Source organism: Bubalus kerabau, chromosome 23 (genome assembly GCF_029407905.1).
Source record: "Bubalus kerabau isolate K-KA32 ecotype Philippines breed swamp buffalo chromosome 23, PCC_UOA_SB_1v2, whole genome shotgun sequence".
NCBI lineage: Eukaryota > Metazoa > Chordata > Mammalia > Artiodactyla > Bovidae > Bubalus > Bubalus kerabau.
The window spans coordinates 30,712,257-30,738,365 of record NC_073646.1 but is presented as its reverse complement, the minus strand read 5'-3'; the positions used below and the strand labels follow the sequence as shown (position 1 = coordinate 30,738,365).

The following is a 26,109-nucleotide window of genomic DNA, read 5'->3' as shown; positions in this document are numbered from 1 at the left end:
GGTTGTTTTTTTTTTTTTCCCCCTGAAAGTCTTCCTTCTGACCACGTTGCTCTTTTTCGTTCCAGAAACCAGGGAAGTGGTGCGCAATGCACGTTCACATTGCCTGGCAGATCTACCACCACCAACAGAAAGTCAAGGTCAGTCTTGCCTTCCTCGTCTTGGAGGGGGAGGTAGGCTATGGGTGTGTGATCGCCCAATCGAGGAAGCATTGAAACAGAGTCTGAAGACCCACCGGCAGGCAGGATCAAGTCCCTTGGAAAAGCTATTCAGAAATCTTACTATTAATTAGGGGAAGCCACAGCAAAACAACAGAACAGAAGCACACTGATAATACCCTGATGGTTCTTTTTTTTTTTTTTAATGATTTTGTCACCTTATTGATCTGAAGAGCTTAAATATAGATTAAATCCTGAAATAAAGGTTTGGGGAATCTAATTAGAGTGACCAAGTGTTATTAGTATGGGAAATAGTTAGGATCTAGGAGGAGGTGTACATGAAAAGTTTTCTATAGAAGTTGGTATATTCTTACCACCACCACCAGCACCCCCAACATTTAGAAAAAAATTTTTTCCCATCATGGTGAGTATAGGATAGTGAATATGGTTCCCTGTGTTATATAATAGGACCTTATTGTTGTTCATTTTATGGCTTTGAAAAGTGATAATTTATACCCTATATGATGTTACTGATTTAGGCATACATGGTACGTCCATTAGCAATTCATAGTATTAAAAATTCCTCTTCTAGAAGTGGTATTTGGTTGGCAGTGACCTATCCAACCTCTCCTTCATCCTCTTGATGACCAATGCCAGAAGTCCAACGACGGTCAGTGCTTGTGGGAAGCACTGACTGGCTGGTTACCTTACCTGAACTCAGGAGGGTTTTCTTTGTTTTCATCAGATGAATGCGTTCCATGCTTTACCAGGGTTTTATGATGATACAGGAAAGAGATGCAGATCTTCTGCAGGTGACCAGAGAGGACATCACTGGTCAACTTAGGCACCAAAGTAACGGACAGATCCAGATCTTACAGTCTGGGTGTTTACAATCTGTGTAACTGTACCAGTTAAGTAATTCCAATAACCTTCCATTGGAAGCTATTTTTTCATGAATAAAATTTTAGTCCCAACAGCATGTGGGGGCCACCATCAGGATATAAAAAGAAGTCGGGAGAGCAATAATTTTTAAAAACCCAACATAGTTAGAAACAAAAATGTCACCCTCAGTGAATGAGGTTGCAAAGTTATGTTGCTGCTGCTGCTAAGTCGCTTCAGTCGTGTCCGACTCTGTGCAACCCCATAGATGGCAGCCCACCAGGCTCCCCCGTCCCTGGGATTCTCCAGGCAAGAACACCGGAGTGGGTTGCCATTTCCTTCTCCAATGCATGCAAGAGAAAAGTGAACGTGAAGTCACTCAGTCGTGTCTACTCTTAGCAACTCCATGGACTGCAGCCCACCAGGCTCCTTCGTCCATGGATTTTTCCAGGCAAGGATACTGGAGTGGGGTGCCATTGCCCTCTCCGAAAGATATCTTGCTCTGATGTCAAATACCTGCTCTTTCTCAGAATATCCCATTGGTGAGTTTTGTTCTTAACATTAGTGTTAGGCGAGTTGAATTAGAAACCTTGTGGTTTAGCTTCATTTAAAAAAAAAAAAAAGTGTATTTGGAAGCACTAACTAGATTTTGATGCTTAGTTCAATTCACTTCTGTTCTAGATGACATGGTTAGCGGAACAGTGGGTAAAACACACCCTCCTTGTAACTCCTTTGGTTAAAAGCGATGAAGGATGTTATAGGCGCCACTTCAGCATCTTCCTTTCCCTAAGAACGTCCCCAGTGACTCCAACATTCATTATCCCAATTCAATTAAGAAGACCTCTTGCACAGGAGATAACTGTTCATCTTCCCTTTCCAGCACATTCTCTGTAATCCCCAAGCTCCATTTTGCTTCATGGACCTAAGTTGTGGTTAATGGAACTGTGCTGTGTACCATGCAGTATTAGCACTGAATAATTTGGCAACCAAATTAAAGGAGGCCGCCAGAAGATTTTTATAGATTCATAGTGGATTAGCAGCTTTGGGGAGGGGAGAATGGCTATTGCTTGATAGTGGGACTTTCTTTCATGAGAGAATTCCTTGCAGATTTGAGCAGAAATGGCCTGGTCCCCTTTCCTCTGTGACGTTCATTTTACTTGTTCTTCTAGCCGCTCACCGGCTACTTCTAGGGAAAGCCAGCACCCGCAGGTTCTTGCTGCTGCAGGCTCAGGGCTGGACTCTGTCCGGGAGTCTTGTTGCTCAGAGTTCAGTAGTGTGTGCAGGAAACATGGAGACTGTGCTGCCTGCCTCCCGCAGTGCTGCTGCTGGCTCAAGGGGTCTGGGTGGGTCAGACGGATGAGTGGGATTGCAGGACAGTAAGGTTCAGCCGCCAGGCAGTGGCAAACCCTCTGTCTCTGATCCTCACACAAGCCAGATCAGATGTCTCTGTGTTGATGTTTTTGTGTGCTGGGACAAGGATTTACTCGTGGCAGAGCCTGATGGAGTTTGGGGTGGAGTGGGGCCAAAGGACAGCATCCGATGAGTCTGAGATGGGAAGGGTGAGGGTCAGAAACTGGGGAAGGCCTGGGAGGCTGGAGAGCTCAGAGGCGGCGGCGAGGCAGGGGGAGACTGGGAGCCTCAGACCCGGGTCAGGGGTCGGCGCTCATCAGGGGAGGTGTGAGGCCAACACAGAGAAGGCTATTGAGAATCATGAAGGTGGGGGCGGCCTGGACCCATGCTCTAGGAGAGGCTGCCAGCGTCCAGAGTGAGGCCAGAGAAGGAAGCAGGAGGAAGACTGTGAGCCAGTTTCTACAGACTCCGAGAAACGTGACCTTGGGGGTGGATATACTGATAGGAGGAAACGGAGTGACTGCAGTTGATGGCAAGGACTTCACGGCAAGAGAGGTTCTGGAAGGTTCACTGGTTGGGCCTGATCTCTTCCTCAGATGATTGGTTTAGCCCAAAGCCCCTGTTAGTCACATTAATATCCCTACTTTGTTTCTGTTTGTTTCTTTAAAAATAATGTAACGACGATCATTTGAAATTAGCTTGTAGGCATGCAAATATTTCTTCATAACTTTCAGCTACTAATGTAGTGTGATCTGTTAGAGCACAGCTAAGAGTCATTAAACAATTAATTTACACAGCAGATTATTCATGCAGAATTGCCAATAAAATGAGCTTTAAAATACTATCATTTAAAAACTTGCTATAATGAACCTTTGCAGCAAATCAGAAACCACTTCGGGAGGGTGGTGGTTCAAGGAGCTAAGATGTGGTTCTAAGCCTCAAATCGTGTACCCTCAAAGACAGAGCATGACTTTTGCCCCTCGGCATTTCTGCTGCGAGCCACAGGCCTTCTGAGGCAGACCTGCTTTTCTTGCATTTGAGGGTTACATGGTTTGTGGCTGGCTATGTTCTCCCAGCAGGTGTAGACTTGAATCTGACCAGAGCCCCAGCCCAAATGCACTGTTCACAGAGTTGATCAGTCTCCTCATTAATATCTTTCTTCCCTACTGTTTCTCTTGGGCTTCCATCCTTTCCTCCCTTTGCCCTCCCTTGGTTCTGTAGAAGCAGATGCAGTCGGATCCACACAAGCTGGACTTTGGCCTGAAGCCTGAGTTCCTGAGCCGTCCTCCCGGCCCCAGCCTCTTTGGAGCCATCCACCACCCCCACGACCTGGCGCGGCCTTCAACTTTGTTCTCCGCTGCCGGTAAGTTCAGAGGGGCAGGGGTGAGCTGGGAATGGTAGCTCTCAGGTAGCTAGATGAGTGATGTCTGAACTCTGAGCCACTGCTCAGTCACTCCCCCAAAACAGCATTGATGCCAGTTTGCAAGGCAGCATCACAGCACATCTCCAGAGATGGACTGTTCTCCATGGATGCTTCCACTTCCATGAAAGAAGGGAAAAGACCCTCTCTCCCTTCAGGGACTCACGTTGCTTCGGCATTAAACCACTGTAATTCACAAGTGTGTCAGATGGTATTGAGAAAGATCAAGAGAGCTTGCAAGGGTAAATCGGAAGAAAACAATGCCACTGTCCCTGCCCACAGAATAGTCAGGGGTTTTGCACCGTGATGCTCGGTTATGCCCTGTGAGGATCTGAGGATAAACAGATACAATTAAGGTAGCTGCCACTGGTGTGGTCTGTGACAGAGAGGGTGAACTGGTTGGTGGCTGGTTTTCTCTGCTACAGAACTTAACATTCTTGCCTGGTTGGTCGTAATGATGCAGGAGATTTAGGAGACAGCATGTAAACCCCTGCGAGATCATTTATTAAGCTCTGAGAGTACACGCTCCCAGGTGCCTCTTAGGTGTGCCAGAGTGGGTCCCTGCCCAGTCCTCCAGGAACATGCAGACGAAGGCAGCGGCCATCAGGAGTGATAGGTAAACGCGAGCCACCCTACTGCTACCAAAGTCTTTCCTAAAACTACCTTCAGCGCACAGTGCCTGACCCAGGGCTCCCCTGGGTTGTGCTCATAGAGTGCCAATGCTGAGCGCATCCTAATGGTTGACCCCATCCCCTCCTGAATGTCTTTCTCTGGACATGCATATTCAAGCAGCTCCCTGTTTCTAGTCCTGAGCGAGTAAGTTTCACATCCATCCTGCCTGCCACCTTCCTAGGCTTTTTATCCAAGACTCATTTTTGGTGGACCCAAGGCTCTTCTGTTCAGGAAGAAAGAAATAGCCACACACTGCAAGAGACCATCATTCTAATGAGCCTTGTCCCCAAGGCAAGGGGACCCCACCCTTGAGGGCAGATGGAATTTGCTAAGGTCTTAGGTTTCTGTCGAGGGATAGGTTCAAAGGCTGGTTACCATGGCATCTAGGCCCTGAGACAGGGCTGTGTGAAGAGTTTTGTGACAGAAACAGAGAGGTTTCTCTCTGGCTTCCATTTGAACCCAGCAGATGAACTGGCTTCTTTTGCTTTGATAATTCTGGAACTCTGGGGACCCTGGGCTGAGCAAAGCTCGGATTTTTTTCGAAGCATTAATTAGCTTGTACTACACAGACAAGGTGCAGCCAGATTGTTATTTAGCTGGCAACGCTGTCGAGGGCTAATGAACACCCTGGGCTGTATTCAGTCTGTGGGGGTGGGCGTCATACTTACACTTCCTGAGTGGAGAACGCGTCACCATTGAGGGCTGAAGGGAGGACTGCTCCGGCACCTTCTGCCACCGGGATGCTGCGGCTCTGTGTTCTCCTCTGCTGTGTGCTTACCTCCACACCCCAGGCCCACAGGACCCTTCCAGGCTGGGGAAGAAAAACGCAAAACATAAATAGGGTGTTGAAGGATCAACCCTCCTCCACTTAATCTATGTTCTTGAAGGAATTTATACTTGGTAAACAAGACCAGGAGTTGACTATGGCTCAGACCATGAACTCCTTATTGCCAAATTCGGACTTAAATTGAAGAAAGTAGGGAAAACCACTAGACCATTCAGGTATGACCTAAATCAATTCCCTTATGATTATACAGTGGAAGTGAGAAATAGATTTAAGGGCCTAGATCTGATAGACAGAGTGCCTGATGAACTATGGAATGAGGTTCGTGACATTGTACAGGAGACAGGGATCAAGACCATCCCCATGGAAAAGAAATGCAGAAAAGCAAAATGGCTGTCTGGGGAGGCCTTACAAATAGCTGTGAAAAGAAGAGAAGCGAAAAGCAAAGGAGAAAAGGAAAGATATAAACATCTGAATGCAGAGTTCCAAAGAATAGCAAGAAGAGATAAGAAAGCCTTCTTCAGCGATCAATGCAAAGAAATAGAGGAAAACAACAGAATGGGAAAGACTAGAGATCTCTTCAAGAAAATTAAAGATACCAAGGGAACATTTCATGCAAAGATGGGCTCGATAAAGGACAGAAATGGTATGGACCTAACAGAAGCAGAAGATATTAATAAGAGATGGCAAGAATACACAGAAGAACTGTACAAAAAAGATCTTCACGCCCAAGATAATCACGATGGTCTGATCACTCACCTAGAGCCAGACATCCTGGAATGTAAAGTCAAGTGGGCCTTAGAAAGCATCACTACGAACAAAGCTAGTGGAGGTGATGGAATTCCAGTTGAGCTATTCCAAATCCTGAAAGATGATGCTGTGAAAGTGCTGCACTCAATATGCCAGCAAATTTGGAAAACTCAGCAGTGGCCACAGGACTGGAAAAGGTCAGTTTTCATTCCAATCCCAAAGAAAGGCAATGCCAAAGAATGCTCAAACTAGTGCACAATTGCACTCATCTCACACGCTAGTAAAGTAGTGCTCAAAATTCTCCAGGCCAGGCTTCAACAATGTGTGAACCGTGAACTTCCTGATGTTCAAGCTGGTTTTAGAAAAGGCAGAGGAACCAGAGAGCAAATTGCCAACATCCGCTGGATCATGGAAAAAGCAAGAGAGTTCCAGAAAAGCATCTATTTCTGCTTTATTGACTATGCCAAAGCCTTTGACTGTGTGGATCACAATAAACTGTGGAAACTTCTGAAAGAGATGGGAATACCAGACCATCTGATCTGCCTCTTGAGAAATGTGTATGCAGGTCAGGAAGCAACAGTTATAACTGGACATGGAACAACAGACTGGTTCCAAATAGGAAAAGGAGTACGTCAAGGCTGTATATTGTCACCCTGCTTATTTAACTTATATGCAGAGTACATCATGAGAAATGCTGGGCTGGAAAAAGCACAAGCTGGAATCAAGATTGCCGGGAGAAATATCAATAACCTCAGATATGCAGATGATACCACCCTTATGGCAGGAAGTGAAGAGGAACTAAAAAGCCTCTTGGTGAAAGTGAAAGTGGAGAGTGAAAAAGTTGGCTTAAAAGCTCAACATTCAGAAAATGAAGATCATGGCATCTGGTCCCATCACTTCATGGGAAATGGATGGGGAAACAGTGTCAGACTTTATTTTTCTGGGCTCCAAAATCACTACAGATGGTGACTGCAGCCATGAAATTAAAAGATGCTTACTCCTTGGAAGGAAAGTTATGACCAACCTAGATAGCATATTGAAAAGCAGAGACGTTACTTTGCCAACAAAGGTCTGTCTAGTCAAGTCTATGGTTTTCCCTGTGGTCATGTATGGATGTGAGAGTTGGACTGTGAAGAAAGCTGAGCGCCGAAGAATTGATGCTTTTGAACTGTGGTGTTGGAGAAGACTCTTGAGAGTCCCTTGGACTGCAAGGAGATCCAACCAGTCCATTCTGAAGGAGATCAGCCCTGGGATTTCTTTGGAAGGAATGATGCTAAAGCTGAAACTCCAGTACGTTGGCCACCTCATGCGAAGAGTTGACTCATTGGAAAAGATTCTGATGCTGGGAGGGATTGGGGGCAGGAGGAGAAGGGGACAACAGAGGATGAGTTGGCTGGATGGCATCATTGACTCGATGGATGTGAGTCGCAGAGAGTCGGACACGACTGAGCAACTGATCTGATCTGATAGGAACTTAGTCAAAAGCAAGGGATTCTTGGAACAGTTACTAGTAAATCCATTCCCACCCTGTTTATACTTCCATTCTGGAGGGTAATCTCTAGCGTAAGCAATATTGAAGTTTTCCCAAAATGGGTATTGGGTGAAACTTTGAACTGGTAAGTATAAAAGTAGACACACTTGTTAAATTCTGCCACTTTGATCTTACTGTTGGGCACAAGTGCCTTAGATAAACTAAGGGGGCTTCTTCAGATGACCTTGGCCTACCTCTTGTCTAGAGTCAGGACTGCCTCCCAGGGTACTTGCCCCCTTAGCTGCACATCGACACACACACACACACGCCAGGTGGATGCCCTCAGCTTTTGGAAATATCATCCTTCCCTAATTCACATGTGCACACTTTCAAAAGAAGGATTCGAGGCTTCCCATGTGGCTCAGTGATAAAGAATCCACCTGCCAGCTCAGGAGATGTGGGTTTGATCCCCAGGTCAGGAAGATCCCCTGGAGGAGGAAATGACAACCCACTCCACTATTCCTGCCTGGACAATTTCACGGACAGAGGAACCTGGTCAGGCTACAGTGCCTGGGGTCTCAAAGAGTTGGACACAACTTAGCGAGTAAACAGCAGCAACAGAGGATCAAGGCCAGATATAAAGGAGAGGAAAGGGGAAACCAAAGAAAGAGAGCACTAAGGTAGACCCGAGTTCCCCGGCAGGCGAGGCAAGGAGTAACAGGAGGCTGTAGGGTGATTGGTGTCCAGGAGCAAGTGAAGAAACTAGCTTTTCCCGGCACTGAAGGTCGAGAGCCTGGAGGCCTCCGTCTCCCACAGCCTGACTCGACTTTCAGTGCGTTCCGTAGGGTCCGGCTTTAGCATCTCCTTCCATGCGCATCCATGACATCTAACACGTTCTCAGGAAAAGGGATTGTGCAGAAGCCCAAGCTGTGCAGCCCAGAGTCCAGCTCTGTGGTGGCCGCTCCTGCGCCTGGATTAGACATTGTCTCTCAGAGTGAAAGCTTCACCCCCCAGAGGTGTCTCTGAATAAGGGAGCCCAGGGCCAGATGCTGCCCCAGAGAGACTGAGTGCACGTGGCCACGGCTCCTAGTCCGTCGGTCAATGAACCTTGCTTCCCGTTTTTCGCCCGGCCTTCCTCCCAACGTACGTGGCCGTAGAAGCCCTGCCCCACTGGCGGTGTTTCTCCGTGTTTGCGGTGCTGAGCGTCGGCATCGGTGAAAGGAATACCGCTTTTCCATAGCGGGCAGCCCGGCCAGGAAAGAGAAGAGGGGTTGAATTCCTTTCCGCCTCCTGAGGAGCACGTGTCTCTTTCCCCGAGGGCTGCCCGGGTGGACTTGAGCTGCGTTCTTACTTTACATGCTCTCTGCGGGGGTCTTAGGGGGCAGAAGCCAGTGGCGTTGTATTGGGTTGGCCAAAAAGTTCGTTCAGGTTTTTTCGTTCAGGTTTTTTCCCATAAGAGTATACGGAAAAATCCAAATGAACCTTTTGGCCAGCGCCAGAGAAGTGGGCTTCCTCTGAAGTCTAACTCCATTGTGTCCGACTCTCCAGGTGCTGCACACCCAACTGGGACCCCGTTCGGGCCGCCCCCGCATCACAGCAACTTCCTTACCCCCGCTGCCCACCTCGGTGAGTTGTGTCCCTCATTCACGGCATTGACCATGCGTATCTCAGAAAACCTGCATTCCTGCTGCACTTTCTGGCTGCACAGTCCTAGATAGGTCTCTTACCGTCAGGAGATGGAGGTAACCTCAGAGATGTTTGAATCCAGGCCATCCATCTCTAGGAGTTCACCGCCTCTTACACCGGCTTCTTCAAATAGGAGATCCGTGTGCAATTGTGGTTCTGTGTGGAGTTACTCAGTGTGCGGAGGGTGGAAGCCCTGGGACCTCGGGGAATCCACGTGTACAGCAGCCTGTCCCCACTGATGGGAGAAGACAGTGAACTCTTGCCCATATAAGGGCACCCCTGGAGGTGGAGAGAAAGACACCATGATGTAATGTAGAGATAGTATCTCATTTTTTAATCATTTCACAGCCCAATTCATATATCTCTTTCTAGTAAAGGATTTATTCGTGGCCTTTATTTATTTGCTATTTTCACACGTGTACTAGCACATGCGGGCAATGGTACACCCAACCACAGGGTGTAGGATACGTGTGACCTCAGCATTCCATTGGGAGATTTTAAGCTGCTATCTTAACTTCTGTTCTGTCAGAGCTTACAGGGCGTTTCCTGAGAGGAGGAGACACAGGCAGGGAGGCAATGTGAGCACACTGTGGCTTGAGTAATGTTCCCCACCCAGCAGAGAAGAGATGGGGGCCTTCCCTGACGGTCCCGTGGTTAAGACTCTGAGCTTCCACTGCAGCGGCGTGTGGGTTTGATTCCTGGTCAGGGAACAAGGATCCCACATGTATGCAGCACGGCGTGGCCAAAAAGAAGTTCCAGGAAATAGCCCCCACAGATATTTTGCTAACCCAATGCCCAGATCCAAAAGGATGAAAAACCCTTTGGATAATCTGGTGGGAGAAGTGAGACAGATCGCGTCTGAGTATACACGTGGCAAGGGGCCCCCACTGCCTTCCCAGGAATCTGCGCTGCCTCACTCAGCGGAGTCCTACAGCCATGCCCTTCTTCCCAATCTCGTCTGCAGAGCCTTTTAATCGGCCGTCTACATTCACGGGCCTGGCAGCAGTTGGTGGCAACGCCTTTGGGGGACTTGGAAATCCTTCAGTTAGTGAGTACCTCTAACTTTTTACAATCCATCTTAAACTGTCTCCTCTGATCTGTCGATGGCTTGAGACCTTTCTAGATGAAAGGAACCATGCTCTTGGGAAACAAATGTAGGTTATATCATTGCCAAAGCAAGCCCAGTCAGTGGAGTTAGGTCTAAACCAACCTCTAGCACGCTGTTGATATATGCTCCTGAAGGTCAGGAAAGGGGGTCAGTTGAACACCACAGAGTTTGCTGAAGTTCATAATTTCATCCTATGCCATCTCTAGCCACCCAGCGTTTAGCCACAGCACTCAGATGTGGGCTTCCCTGGTGGCTCAGTGGTAAAGAATCTGCCTGCAGTGCAGGAGACCCAGGTTTGATCCCTGGGTGGGAAAGATCCCCTGGAGAAGGGAATAGCAATCCACTCCAGTATTCTTGCCTGGAGAATCCCACGCACAGAGGAGCCTGGTGGGATATAGTCCACAGGGTGGCCATGAGTCAGACACGACATAGCGACTACACCACCACCACCACCCACCCATTAGACGTGAAGACAGCCTTTATAGTTCATCTTGCTTCAGTGGAAGTGAGAAAACACACTGAAGAACAGGAAACCGTACCAGGCTCAGGACAGCCCAGAGAGGGCAACGTCCGGGAGGACTAATTTCCCACCACTGAGAAGTCAAGGGGCTTCCCAGGTAATCCAGCAGCTAGGACTTCACCTTCCAATGCAGGGCGGGGCTGTGGAGTCAGTACCTGGGGGGGCAAACATCAAAACAGAAGAAACAGTATTGTAACAAATTCAGTAAAGACTTTCCAGAAAAAAGGAGTCTGTCTAAAGTAGGAAGGGAGTTGCAACTCTTCCGGTTCTAAACACCCTTTAGCCACTCAGTATCAGCTTGTCCTGTCCACACGTCCTGCCCGCCACTGCAGGAGACTTGAGATGCAGCTCCGTCCCAGGTCCTCGGAGCCTGGAGACCCTCCGTGTCTGACCCTGTCTGGCCTCTGCTGATGCTGGTTTCGGTCGCTGAGGCTGTGGACAGGGCAGCAGTCGTGTTACATTAACAGGGCTGTGGTGGGCAGAAAAGAACCTCATATTCTACTCTGAACGGAGCTGTTAACCCAAGTCACACCATCCACGTCCACCCTCCTGCATGCTCGGGTCCTCTGCGTGCACCTGTCAGGCTAGATCCTTTCCTTTCTAATCTCCCCCCTCTTCACCCCCGTCTGCCCCTTTGCCTTTGGTTAGAAAAAAAAAAAACAGGAAAAGCTGTGAGCTTACTTAACCTCTCCAGTGTAGGACGCGTTCCTCTAATGAATCTGTTAATCTCCTTTCCTTTTCCAGCTCCCAATAATATGTATTCATTTTAACTCTGAATGCTGTTAAAAGTTTTTTGGTAAGTACCTTCATTATGGCAAATATATAATTTCTCTGAAACCTTTTTTGTTCTCCACTTCACCATTTCAGCACCCAACTCAGTGTTCGGCCACAAGGATGGCCCCAGTGTGCAGAGCTTTAGCAACCCTCACGAGCCCTGGAACCGGCTGCACCGAACGCCTCCGTCGTTCCCGACCCCTCCGCCCTGGCTGAAGCCAGGGGAGCTGGAGCGTAGCGCGTCCGCTGCAGCTCATGACAGAGATAGAGATGTAGATAAACGAGACTCCTCCGTTAGTAAAGATGACAAAGAAAGGTACGCAAAGAACCCGCTCTCGAGTCCCGATGGGGGAGCCCCCTCTGTGCCAAGTACCGGCCCCCCACCCCCGACTCCCCGGCCCAGCCTCGAGCTTTAGCTGTAGCCTCGACCCCTCACGCAGCCGGGACAGCGCCCCCGACCCTCCTCCCCACAACCACCACCATGCCCTGAGCCCAGTGACCCTTGTCCCTCTGGCCCCACAGGGCCTCGTGACCACAGGCCAGCATCGCAATTCTAGGTCCAGTACAAAGCGAGCGAGTCCCGGCTCAGCAGCAGTGTCCACACCCAGCACCCCCGCGAGCCCTAGTGTCTCCAAACAGAAACCGCTCTTGAAAAGGTAGTGAGCTGGAGCCTGGACCAGACACACACGGCATGAATCAGACCATATTTGCTTTCGAGTTCGTGCAGTCCATTGACTCATCCATAGGTTTTTCGCTCTCTCCCCCCCCCCTTTTCTTTTTGTTTTCTGTTAGAAAGCCATGTTTTGCATCGTCTCATCATATTTTTCTCAAATTTTGTTGAAACTCAAATCCTGGGCTCACAGATGACCGCTAAGATTTTGCTAACCCATATTCAAAGAAACCTCACCAAGCAATTTGGGTTTCGTGTCACCAGTGGATAATTTATTTTACTAACCGTTTTTATCTCCTTACGTGGTAGTCCATGCCTCAAAAAGAAGTAGCCTTAAAGAGGAAAAACATCATCTGAGTATTTTTTCTGAAGAATGTCATAAGCATTCTTGACAAGGCCTTCCTCCTGCTTGCCTCCCTTTCTTGAGGGTATTTTCAATTTGAGTGAATTAGCAAGGACTACATGAGATACATCGGACTACAGGATCTTCCCTGGTGGCTCAGACCATAAAGCGTCTGCCTACAGTGCGGGAGACCTGGGTCAATCCCTGGGTCGGGAAGATCTCCTGGAGAAGGAAATGGCAACCCACTCCAGTATTCTTACCTGGAAAATCCCATGGACGGAGGAACCTGGTTAGGCTACAGTCCATGGGGTTGCAAAGAGTAGGACCCAACTGAGTGACTTCACTCACACGAGATACACCTGATGCAAAATACTCAATAACACTTCCCTTGGGAACTGAAGTTTCCAGTACGATCCAAATCTTTTGTTTTTCTTGACTGTGTATGTTGGGTGCATGTGTGTGTACGTGTTTTGTAGCGATCTAAAAGAATTTAACTTTGGAGGCTCTAAATGCAGCAGGTTAAGTAGCTGTTGCATCATAGGCCATCACGCTAAGTGATTTTCTTATAAAAAGACAAGATTTTTCCTCGGGAGAGCATGGTAAAAAATCTCTCAGCCAATGGGAGGGCCATTTAGGCCATCATGACATACAGCTCTGAGCTTCCAGAGCAGGTGCCCCTGGAGGGGCCACCCCTAGACCAGGAGCTCTCTAGATCAGCAGTCCCCAACCATTTTTGTGGAAGACCGTTTCTCTGTGGACCCGGTGGCAAGCAGGCAGAGAGGGTCTCAGTTTTGTCAGCTACTCACCTCCTGCTCTGCCGCCCAGTTCCTGACAGGCCACAGACAGAGGGGTACCAGCTCCCGGCTAGGGGAGGGGGAACACCTGCTCTAGACGGCCTGTCAGTGAAGAAAGGGCAGGACTTGGCAGCTCACCTTTCTCTGTTTTTCTAGATGGACTCACAGTGGCCTTTTGGATGAAAGGAAATTCAAATACACTTTTCTTTATCTTACATCTTAAAGATGCTCTTCTTCTTAGCCTCTGCACATTGTCTAGAAACAGAACCTTGTAGGGGCAGCCTTATTTCTCTCTGCGGGGCACCCTCACCCTCTGGGCCCCCCAGGCCTCCTGCTCCCCCCCACCACTTTCTGTCTCCGGCCGTCCCTCGAACACCCTGGTCTCGGCTCTCCGTGTTCTCCCTCTCCTCTGTCACTTCCCACTGTGTGCCCTGTATTCTTAAACCCCCACCCAAGACAGGCCTCTAGAGTTCTTCCACACTTCCGTTCACAGATGGAACTGGTTCTCTCCGGCCCCTTAGGTTTCGTGTCTCTGGACCTGGTGCTGCTTCTGGCATCAGATCCTGGCTTCTCCTTCCTAAGGCAGAGGTGCTTTGTGCGACCCCAGTGTCCTGAAACTGGTTTCCTTTTGAGCCCCTCGGGGGCTGCATCTTGGTTGCCCCATACCTGCGGCCTTTACTCTGAAACCAGCCCTTCCTCTTGCTGTCAGAAGAGAGAGTTTCCCGTGATCCTCTGGTTGTGCTCCCCTGTGGGCTCAGAATCGCAGTGTTGTAACTTGATTCTTCATCCTGAGAATCTAGACAGGCCGCTGCGTGGCCCCATCACTGACCTCATTGGTCGGTTCAGGTTTCTGAAAGTTCTTCCTCCCGGTCTTGATTCAGGTCGGTGCCTCTTACATACACAGTTACGGCCCCTCACACTCTCCCACCCCTCATCCCTCGGGCTTCACCCGCTCAAGCCTCCTCTGGAGTCTAGGCCAGTCAGGTCAGGGTGGCCGGCTGGGCCTCACCTCAGGCAGCCGACCGGCAGCCCAGCTCACCTGCCTCCCGGTGTCCCATCTCCTCCGCAGGGAAAGCGTCGAGAAGAGACACTCCAGCCACCCCTCTCCAGCCCCCGTCCTCCCGGTGAGCACCCTGGGACACGGCCGCAGCTCCGGCGAGCAGATCAGGGGGCATTTGAGCACCGAGGCTCGCGAGAAAGACAAGTGCAAGGACAGGGAGCGGGAGCACTCAGAATCGCGCAAGGACCTGGGTGCCGACGAGCACAAGGCGAAGGAGGGCCCCCTGGCTGAGAAGGACGGCCATGGCCACGAGGGCCGCGCCGCGGGCGAGGAGGCCAAGCAGCTGGCCCGGGTGCCGTCGCCCTATGCGCGGGCGCCCGCTGCCGACAGCGCCCGGCCGGGCAGTGCGGCCAGCCGGGACGCCGAGCCACGCAAGGGCGAGCCGGCCTACGAGAACCCCAAGAAGAGCGCCGAGGTCAAGGTCAAGGAGGAGCGCAAGGAGGACCACGACCTGCCCCCCGAGGCCCCGCCGACCCACCGGTCCTCGGAGCCACCGCCCCCGCCACCGCCGCCCAGCTCCTCGGCCGGCGTGCACCCGGGGCCCCTGGCCTCCATGCCCGTGGCCGTGGGGATGCCCGGGATCCACCCCATGAACAGCATCAGCGGCCTGGACAGGACTCGCATGATGACGCCCTTCATGGGCCTCAGCCCCATCCCGGGCGGGGAGCGCTTCCCGTACCCCTCCTTCCACTGGGACCCCATCCGGGACCCCCTGAGGGACCCCTACCGGGAACTGGACATTCACCGCAGAGACCCGCTGGGCAGGGACTTCCTGCTGAGGAACGACCCCCTGCACCGGCTCTCGACGCCCCGGCTGTACGAAGCCGACCGCTCCTTCCGGGACCGGGAGCCGCACGACTACAACCACCACCACCACCACCACCACCACCACCCGCTGGCGGTGGACCCGCGGCGGGAGCACGAGCGCGGGGCGCACCTGGACGAGCGCGAGCGGCTGCACGTGCTCCGTGAGGACTACGAGCACCCGCGGCTGCACCCCGTGCACCCGGCCTCCCTGGACGGCCACCTGCCGCACCCCGGGCTGCTCACGCCGGGGCTGCCGAGCATGCACTACCCGCGCATCAGCCCCACAGCGGGCCACCAGAACGGACTGCTCAACAAGACGCCCCCGACGGCGGCGCTGAGCGCACCTCCCCCGCTCATCTCCACGCTGGGGGGCCGCCCCGTGTCCCCCCGCAGGACTACGCCCCTGTCCGCCGAGATCAGGGAGCGGCCTCCCTCCCACACGCTGAAGGACATCGAAGCCCGGTAAGGAGTGGACAGGACGCCGGGCGGGACACAGAGGCCTGCGGGCCGTGTGGCACCGGACTTGCGGGCCTGCCCTCTGCGCGCGCTGGCCAGGCCCGCGTCTCCAGTGCGGGTGGGGAGCCCCCAGCGCTTCCCTGTGTATAAAAAAAAATTATGTATAGACTCGGTGCAGATTTTGAAATGTTTTTTGTATATTCTCTGTTGAAATTTTTCAGATCTTTTAGCCGATTCATACGTTCTCATGTCTCCCCACTCTTTTGGCTTGTCGTATAAAACTTTTTTTGATTTGAACCAAAACAGTGAAGATGACAACACAACACACCCACGCGGTGATAATTGGGGGGTGGGGGGAGCAGACAAGAGTCCACACCATCCACCGTGCAGAGAGCTCTTTGGGGTGAGAAGGGAAGGCTGTGTACATAGTTATGTAAAGAAAAAGGGGGGGGGGCGGGCTTGTTGCTTCATGAGCTAATGGTTCATATATGCAAAAGGGTAAGATGAAAGCTTTACTTTGTACAGATGTAAATAGATAAAGAGTAAGTAACATAATACATTAATACTTCTTAAAATGTGCTATTTGCAGACTTAATATCAGCGAGCGCAGCCGGCTTCGGCTGTGTTCCCCATGTATTGTTCTAGACAGCTAAACCCTTCAACTATGCAATGAATGTTAGGGCTTTTCACAAAAGCCCGCCTAACTCAAAGGAGCCTTTTCAAGTCCATTTACAACATACTTAAGGTCATATTTTCCCTGAACAAGCACTTAACGTGATATGACTGTTTTCCTTGCTTGTTTTTTCAAACAGAGAATAATACCTGATTTTGCAAATTGGACCCCCAGGCTGAAACTTTGCATCTGAAGTTGCTGCTTGTGGGCCTCTGGGTGCGTGTAGGGGTGGGGTGGCGAGAGTGCAGCCCCGGAGAGGTAAACCAAGGCCGTGAGCCAACCAACCAGAGCCAGGGAGGACGGGAGTGGTCAGATGCCAAAAGCAGGGGACACAAACAGGCCGCCAGCACCTCGTCACCATCTGTCACATGATTTCACACACCCCTCATGTGGGAACCATGCGTTTTTCAGTTTCCTATCTGTACACCCCTTCTCATTCTGTAATGAGATTCAGTTGCACCCAAACAGATCCTGAAAGGAAGCTTCGCGTTTTCTCAGATGATGGATATGTTTTCACTGTATTCAGTACCTGATGAAGTTCAGGAGCACGTTCCCTAGCATGACTCACCATGCTCCCGTCGGTAACCCAGTCCAGGAGGAGCCGGAGCAGGTCAGCTTTGTGGGGCCGGGGAGCGTTGCAGAGGGCGAAAGGCGGCAGGCAGAGAGACGGTCTTGTGTGTGCGTGTTTTTGAGTTTTGCATCAATCTTACTGTCTCTTCATAATACTTTTATCATACAGTCAGCCTCTTGTCTACCTAATTTGGAGAGAATATGACTTTACTAGCAGAGATACAATATATCTTGTCTACTGGACTGTAAAATATATGTATGAAATAAAATTAGTTCCATTTGGTCTTCTAGTATATTAAAGTGCTATCTGACGTTGTTATCCTGTTTTTGCAAAAAAAAAAAAAAAAGTTAACTACAGACCATTGTTTCTAATAAGCAGAGAGATCTATTTTAGTAGTCAACTGAAGGTTTAGTTGTGAGTTTCAGATTTTGTGAATTCCAAATGTTGTGCAGTGTTTTTGTTTTGTTTTTTTTTTTTAAAGACAACAACTAAAAAGGAAAAAAAAAATCCAAGGAATATGTACACTGGAACCGTAGTGGTAGCTTTCAGTATTGTAAAGAGATTGTTCTATACAGACCTTTTTGCTGTTCCTCCTGTATGTAATAAAGTCCTTTCTAGATCCCATGTGAAAAGAAACGTGAAGCGACTTGAGTCTTCAGCATGTTCTCATCGGCGGAGCCTTCTTGTGTTATGTAAACTGTGCCATGTTATTAAAAAATGTGAACCAAGCTTCCAGCTGCCTGTTTGTGTGGGGTGGCCACCTTACCACAGGGACAAAGCCGTGCCTGCGAGACAGGCCAGGCCCTGGAAGAGAAGAGCCTTGAAGCCTTGAGTGCGGACGGAAGGCTGGCCGCCCTCTCTGACCCACGTAGCCTCTGCCGGTTAGTTTCTGTAGACGTCTGCCCTCCGTACAACCGGAGTGTTTGGTTTGATTGCATGTTCTGAGTCCTGGGGAGGTGATTTTGGATTGCGTAGGGGGTGAATATGCAGGCTGAGTTAGCCAGCGCCCTTTGTGTCTTGCACCTCCTTCAAAACCCAGCGTGTGCTGTGGCTGCGTTGATGACACCTGATCGAGGGCCCCTGCCACAGCCGGCGTGAGCCTGTTCTTCGCATTGCAATCTGAGGGCTCAGTCTGCTGTGTGTGACTTCAGACCTTTCAGGTATGTCCCTGTCTTTTCCTGTGTCTTGTTGAATTACCTGGCGTAACCCTCACCAGCTTGCAGATCTCTCCCTCATCCTCTAAAACCTGTTCTGTCTTTTCAAGATGTAAAACCTGTTACACTTCCTGTTGTCCACATGATGGATGATGAGTGTTTGTGTCTTAACTGGAGGAAACAAAGGCAGTCCGGCTTTAGCAGGATGTGGGTGGCTGCTGTTGGAGAACTGGAAATGGAAATGAACAGAAACGGGGGGCTGGCGGTCTATGCTGAGGACACCTGCAGCTTCACGGGCAGAGGAGGGTGGTGCTGGCACAGGGGGCTCTGGAAGGCTGCTGGCTGGGGGCACCAGACTCCCAGGCTTGGAAAGCTGATGATGGGCTTGAATGAAGGCTGCCCCCTTTACCCTGCTCTTATGCTAAATACCCAGCTCCCAGGCTGGAGAAAATAACTTGAAGAAAGACTAGTATATTGGAAAGCATAATAACCACTGTTTTTTAAATCAGGCAATTCTCAGGACCTTTCAAACACTCAGCATCCATGGCCTTGCTGGCAGATCACCCTGCTCCCGCTGTCCCGAGCACTCTTTCCAGGCCGCCACTTGCAATGCAAGACCGGAAGTTACTGTCAAGTCAGTCACGGTACTGAATCCCCCGGGCTTTATTCCTCTCAAGACCTTGCAGATTTTCCCTCTAATTGCGTTCTGCTCCCCAGCACTGATGGGTACCAGCACAACTTGATTTCCTGCTAACCTACAGATGCTCTAATTATCTCCACAGTCTTAGACCCACAGTGATCTTGTTACCTGCTAATGGCACATGACAAGTGAAAGCGCGGATATGATGATGCAATAATTAGCATTTCCAGATGGATATTCACAACAGCGTTGGCTGTTGATCCTCTCTTTGCCTCAATCAAGGTGGATGAGACGAAATGAGACGTGACTGTCGATGTCATATACAAACAGCATAAAAAGACACTGCCCTTAGCTGTACCAAGGTGGATGCCTAAGGCGTGTGTGTATCCGTCCTGAGGCACAAACTTGGCCTCGGTGCCACTAAATCAAAGAAAAGATGACCAAAGTGACATGGGCTTTTTCACATATTATTTTTAAAAGTCTGTCTTCTCTAAAAAAAATATATATATATGACTTTTTGAGCAATTTCTTAGACATGGAAAGTTTCAAGAGGACAGAGGTATTTATCAGATAGAAAACAATATCAAAGACAGTTCTGTGTAATGAGATTGCTGAAAAGTACAAAGCTAGTTCTCACCAGACAGAACCTCCGACAAGGACCTTAAACCCACAGCCTGGTGTAAGCCACCCTCCTGGCTTCTGTTCTCAGTGACATTAAAATCACAGCTTCTCTGGAACTGTTTCTTAAATGTGTAAAATGAGACCATCTGAATAAATCAAGACCTAAAAGCAGGCAGGTTTTGGTGCGCAGGTTCTGGAGCTGGTGGAGCTGGTATAGAGAACAGCCCACACAAGAGACAAAGTCGCTTTTCCTTTTTACCAACTCAGCTCCTGTATCATGAGGCTTCTTTGTTAAAGATCTGCAGACATGGCGGTTCCAGGGGTTCTAACTCAGGCCTGAGTGTTTCTCACCTGGTGGGGGCAGGCAGGGTCTGGCTGGAGCATCCGGGATGTTGGCACATTCAGGCTCCCACCTACCCACTGATCGCCTGATGCAGATGACGTGGGGTTTGACCCCTGAGTGGGTGTTTGGAGATGCACTGTGGCCAGGAAGAGCCCTGGGCCACAAGCCTTCAGGGCCCCTGTCCTTGGCCAGTCCTGGGCCTCAGTTTCCTTCAGTTCAGTCGCTCAGTCGTGTCCGACTATTTGCGACCCCATGAATTGCAGCACGCCAGGTCTCCCCGTCTATCACCAACTCCTGGAGTTCACTCAAACTCACATCCATCGAGTTGGTGATGCCATTTACCCATCTCATCCTCTGTCGTCCCCTTCTCCTCCTGCCCCCAATCCCTCCCAGCATCAGTCTTTTCCAATGAGTCAACTCTTCCTTAGGGGTCACTTAAATGAGTTGGCTTACAGCTTCTTCAAACTGTTTGGACTGTCTCTCTCTTGGGCCTCTGGTTACTCTTTTTAATTCTCTCAAAAATATCTACAAATAAAAAATGCTGGAGAGGTTGTGGAGAAAAGGGAACCCTCTTGCACTGTTGGTGGGAATGTAAATCGAGTCAGCCACTACAGAGAACAATATGGAGGTTCCTTAAACTAAAAATAGAACTCCTGTATGACCCAGCAATCCCACTACTGGGCATATACCCTGAGAAAACCGAAGTTCAAAAAGACGCACGCACCTCAATGTTCATTGCAGCACTAGGCACAACAGCCAGGATACGGAAGCAACCTACATGTCCATCTTCAGAGGAATGGGTAAAGATGCAGCGCTCATGTACGACGGCATGAAAAGGAGCGAAACTGGGTCATTTGTAGAGGTGTGGATGGACCTAGAGTCTGTCAGGTTACTTTTGAAAACCTGTTTACCTTCTCACACCCTGTTCAGTTCCCCTCGCTTCTTGGCAACTTTATATCTGCCTTTATCTTCAGGGTCTCTTCCTCAAGGCCCTGCTGTCAGCTGCACCACTGGCTGCCGTCAGTCTCAAAGCCACCTCCGTGAGGCCTCCCCAAGAGCCTGTTTCATGCTGATGCCTGCCCCCTCCCAGGACCCTCCTAGGGCTGAGCCTGCTCTCTGAGCTCCCCTCCCACACCCTCCTCTCAGCCCTTCCTGTCCTGGGGTCCTGCAGGGCCCTGTCTTCTCTACTGCAGGATGGTCAGCTTCTCAAGGTGGAGTCTGAACGACATGTGCCCCAGATAAGGCCTGTGCCTGGGTAGAGAAGATCCCCTGGAATAGGAAATGGCAACCCCGCTCCTGGAACTCTTGCCTGGAAAATCCCATGGACAGAGGAACCTGGTAGGCTCCATGGGGGTCGCAGAGTCAGATATGACAGAGTGAGCACACACAGGGGCATGAGGCCACACCGCGGCTGGCTCCCTGAACCGGAAGACTGCACGGAGCTTTGACTCACAAACCTTTTTGACTGTAACGCACGTACATCGTGATGCTGGGCATGCGCACACACCCGACACGGATTTGATGAAGCAATGCTCCTGTTGTGTGTGGTGAGCTCTGTTTTTCACTCTGTCCTCTTTTTATTCCTTCTTTGCAATGCTGGTCACACCCACTAATTCGTCTCACACCCTTGGAATCTTGGGTCTCACCCTCTACTTTGAAAGTAGCATCACGCAAGAAATCCTCCAGGCTCTGAAGGAAGGTGAGGTCACGTGGGCAGAGGGCCCAGGCTGCCTTCTGCTCCCAGGACTGCTACCCTCTTACCTGACTCTCCCTAAACCCCGCTCCACGCCGCTGCCAGCTGTGCTCCCAGGCTCCACACCATCCCTTATTTACAGAGGACGCCAGAGGGAGCCTGCGTTCTCACCCGCCCTTCAAAGTCCTGCCCCTCCAGCGCCTGGGGACCTGTCACCATCTTCTCTCCGGCCTTTCCCAGCACACCCTGGCCATTCACACCTCTGTGTCTCTGTTCCCTCTGTGGTCTCTTCATCTAGCAAGCTGAGGCTTACTCCAAAGGCCATCCCCTCCAGGAAGCCTCCCCTGACTGTTCCTTGTCTCCCCACCACCCTTCATAGTTCACTGCTTATTCTAGTGGTTCGCAACGGCTGGGCCAGCATCAACACCAGGGAATTTGTTAGAAATACAGATTCTCAGCCCTCCACCTCTAACCTCCTGAATCCATAACAGAGTAGGGCCCAGGGATCTGGGTCTTCACCAACCCTCCAGGTGATTCTCATGGGCAACCAAGCTTGAGAACCACTGGCTCAGACTGTGTGAAAAGCTCAAGGTGAAGTTCTGGCCTAAGGCTGCAAAAAGAATCACTGAGGCAACAGAAAATGAATCTGGGGGAGAAGCTGTTTTTGGCTTTTCAGCCTGATCCACAATCCTGCTGGATCACAAAGAGATGGTAACCTTGTAGGAGACAGACAGGCACTTCCTGCTTCTCTCGCCAGTTCTCATCACGGACTCACGCATTGCTATCGGCATGAAACAGCAGAGAGGGCCACCTCTCCTTAGCAGTAAAAACAAGAGCCAGTGTTAACAGAGTGCTTGCTCTGTGTGCTGTGATGTTTTCAACAGCCTTACAAGGTGTAACCCCAATTGGACAGTGAGAACAACAAAACCCATACAGGTGAGGGGACTTGCCTGTGTTTAAGCACATAACTTAGATACACACCAGGGGCAGTCCCTCTCCAGAGCCTGCATCGTAACCCTGTTACCACCGAGAAGAGGCTGACTGAGTTAGTCTGTCCCACAGACAGCAACGGCAAGGACACTGTTTACCTACTTAACGCTCACTGGGAATTAACACCATGCATATTCCAGAGGCTGCAGACTGCTGGCCTGCAGAGGAAGGAGGGAAGAAACAAGTACTGTGCTTGGCTCAATGATCAGAATACCCTATGAGGCAAGGATTATGATTAATCCAAGTCTGTGTATCTGTGGTTTTGTTTTTTAAATTAGAGGCTTGTGCAGTCCAAAGCAGCCCACACGATGTCCTATTTGATCCAGAACGACCTTAGAATACAGTAATTTTACGTTCATAAACCAGAAGTCGTGACCCCACTGAGCCTCAGTTCCGGACGGGGCCATGTGCCCTGAGCTGCCTGCACCCACATCACTCCCAGGGCCCCACACGTCACCCTCCACGGTTTCCGGACATGTTAGTTGGATGTGAGTGGGCCATTTGTGACTGTGGACACGTGCGAGTGTTTAATCGCATTTTTTAAAACAAAGTAAGCTCGTATCTATTAAAGTAGAACTAAAATTCCAGGCAATAAACGGGCAGTCCTCAGAAGTCCGTTGTAATGTGGAATTTTCATCCATTTAGACAGATTGTCACCCCAGTGGGTCTGTATTAATGCAACTAAGATGCCATCTGCTGGGATTCACACACACCCTCACAGCAGCGAAGGTTCCAGAATCCATTAGTGGGTGTAGTGTAAACGGACATTCATCTGTTTGAGAAACCAGGAGGGCATTCTGTTGGCCAGGTTCTTGCTAAGGGCTGGGGCTACAGCAGGAGCCTAGAGGACAAGGCTCCTCCTCTGCCCACCCCACCCCTGACCTCCCCCTCCCGCCACCCCCCCCCCTCCGCCGTGGGCTTACATCCAAGGGAAGACAAACAGCGATAAAAGCTGTGAAAAGTGAGGACTGTGGCGAAAGAGCCCCTGAGCGAGACTGATGGGCAGCAAGGCATTTTCAAGAACGTTGAGTTCATGGAATGCAGCCTTCTGTTCCAGCCAGGTGTGGCTGCAGCCCACTTCCCCTTTGCTCCTGAGTTTTCCCAAACCCCCTTCTGCTCTGACAGGCTTCCACCTGGAGAGTGGGAGATGTGTCTTTGTCTCCGTTTGCTTCCCCTGCAGTCCTGCTAACGGCCAGGTGATGGCGCCTCCGAGTTCCTTCTGGAAGGTGCCTGAGGGCAGAGATGCAACCAGGGATATAATGGATTGAAGCCAGGTAAAGCCATCACGCCCCTCGGTAATCTCACCTCAAAAAAGGGAAAGAAGGCAAGAAACTGGACTTAATAAACTAATTTTTAATCTCTCTATTAGTTCAAACATTGTGTTTTTAAAGCTGGATAGGATTTTATTTGCTAATGTTCAAGGAAGAAAAGAAATGCCAAGATAAAAACGGGGAAGTGCAAGTGATGCTTGAAAGAAGGCCAGAAAGGAGCCCCCAAAGCCGGATTCAGAAAGAACTTTGGGGGCCAGGGACCAAAGGTCTTGCCTGTGAGGGCAGATTCTACTTATAAACAGAACTTCCAGGGACTCCACAGCGGCACCCGAATTCCTCTCCCTTTTTGTTGAGCATCTCTCTCTAGCTCCAGCCCACTGACACGTCCTGGAATTGAGATGGAGCACCATCTACATGCTGCAGCCTCCACTCTCCAGAGGGCAGGGGAGGGTCCCCCACCCTGCCTTCCTGATACGTGGGGCCCCTGTGGGGCCAAGGGGCGCCCACTTGTTTGTCCCCTCTTCCAGCCCATCACCTACACCTGCAGGAGGCAGAAGGCAGCCCCCAACTCTGACCCTCAAGTCTCCCTCCTGCCCCCACTCAGCCACATGACCACCCTCTGCCTCGGACCTCAGCATTAATTCCAACTTCCTCCATTGCTGTCTCATCCTCTTGGCCCTCAGTAAGTATCCCCTCTGCTTCCCTCCGCTCTCCTCCAGTCCCTTCCTCCCAGTGTTCAAGAAACCTTCCCTGGCCCTCTGGCCAATTGTTACCACAAACCCCATTTTTCACCTCTCTAGACCTGCCTTCACCTTCACCTTCTTGTCCCCCAGCAACGCCCCTCGCACGGACACGCCCCTCGCGCGTTCCTCGATTGCAAGTAGGGAGTTTTAACCACTAGACCGCCAGGGAATTGGCACCACTGGGCAGGCCCTGGCTCCTTCCATGAATCAGCAGCGACCAGGCTGTAACAGCTGTGGGGAGTGGCAGCCAGCTGTAGCTCCAGCCCTTTCCTGCCAGCTGAGCGTTCGTGAGTGAGGGAAATGGGACTGGGGTCCATGCCTGGCTAGTTCTAGGATGGACCCTTTCCGCACCGGGGCCACAGCTGGTTTCGAAGGAGCTTCACAGGAGGTTTTTCTGGAATGCCAGCCTAAAGGGAATCAGCAGATAATATTCAGTTGTAAGAAAGAATTTAGAGTTGAACAATAAAGAAGGCAGAGAAGCAAAGAATTGACACTTTCGAACTGTGGTGCTGGGGAAGACACCCAGCTTGGACAGCAAGGAAATCAAACCAGTCAATCCTAAAGGAAATTAACCCTGAATACTCATAGGAAGATTCATGCTGAATCTGAAGCTCCGTTACGCTGGCCATCTGATGCGAAGAGCTGACTCATTGGAAAAGACTGATGCTGGAAAAGACTGAGGGCAGGAGAAGAGGGCAACAGAGGATGAGATGATTGGATGGCCTTGGCCTCACTGATTCAATGGACATGAACTTTGGAAAACTCCCGGAGATGGTGAAGGGCAGGGAGGCCTGGCATGCTGCAGTCCATGGGGTCACAAAGAGTCTGACACAACTTGGCGACTGAACAACAACATAGATACTCTGCCCAGTCTCCTTCTGGGCCAACATTTAGCAAAACTAAGTACAAGACCACAATCAAGAGACAGACACTGGGTACAATCCACCAATCTTATTCATGTCTCCCCATTTTAGTTAAACTTATTCATGTGTGTCTGTGTTTTAAGTTCTTTACCATGTTATCACCAATAGAGATTCATCCAGCTCCAAAGCCAAGATTTTGGGCAGTTCTAATATCACAAGGGTCCTTGTGTGGTGCCCCCCTCCAATCCTAATCCCTGCCAATCACCACTCTGTCTCCATCTCTAAAATTCTGTCATTTCATAAATGTTATATAAATGGAATCATAGAAGACATAGCTCTGTAGGACTGGCTTTTTTTCCCACTTTTCCCTGGAGACATATGCAAGTGGCCATGTATAACAATAGTTCAGCTTTTCCTTCTTTATTGCTGAGGAGTATTCCACAGTTATGTCCCCCTAAAATCGATGCGTTGTTGTTTAGTCACTAAGTTGTGTCCAACTCTTTTGTGACCCCATGGACTGTAGCCCGCCAGGTTCCTCTGTCCATGGGATTTTCCAGGCAAGAATACTGGAGTGGGGTGCCATTTCCTTCTCCAGGGGATCTTCCTGACTCAGGGATCAAACCTGCAACTCCTGCATTGGCAGGCAGATTCTTGACCACTGAGCCACCTGGGATGTCCCAAAACTCAGATACTAAAGCCCTAACTGCCCATGCGACCATCCTGGAAACAGGCCTTTAAGGAGGTGATTAAGTTTAAATGAGATCAGGGGCGTGGAGCCCTGATCTGATGGAATCTGTGGGCATCGTCTTTACAAAGGACAACAGACACCAAAAAAAAAAAAAAAAAAA

General features: G+C 50.2%; 1 protein-coding gene across 4 annotated transcripts in view; it reads left to right on the top strand.

Annotated features, from left to right (window-relative positions):
- Positions 1-17,672, top strand: part of AUTS2 (activator of transcription and developmental regulator AUTS2) — a 1,208,818-nt gene extending 1,191,146 nt beyond the window's left edge. For all 4 annotated transcript variants that reach the window (XM_055562776.1, XM_055562775.1, XM_055562778.1 and 1 more), the window contains 6 exons: positions 66-137; positions 3,606-3,747; positions 9,030-9,107; positions 10,132-10,215; positions 11,663-11,885; positions 14,446-17,672. In XM_055562776.1, coding sequence (XP_055418751.1) covers positions 66-137; positions 3,606-3,747; positions 9,030-9,107; positions 10,132-10,215; positions 11,663-11,885; positions 14,446-15,709 — 1,863 coding nt within the window. In that variant the 3' untranslated portion in view covers positions 15,710-17,672. The remainder of the gene's footprint in view (positions 1-65; positions 138-3,605; positions 3,748-9,029; positions 9,108-10,131; positions 10,216-11,662; positions 11,886-14,445) is intronic.
- The last annotated feature ends 8,437 nt before the right edge of the window (positions 17,673-26,109 follow it).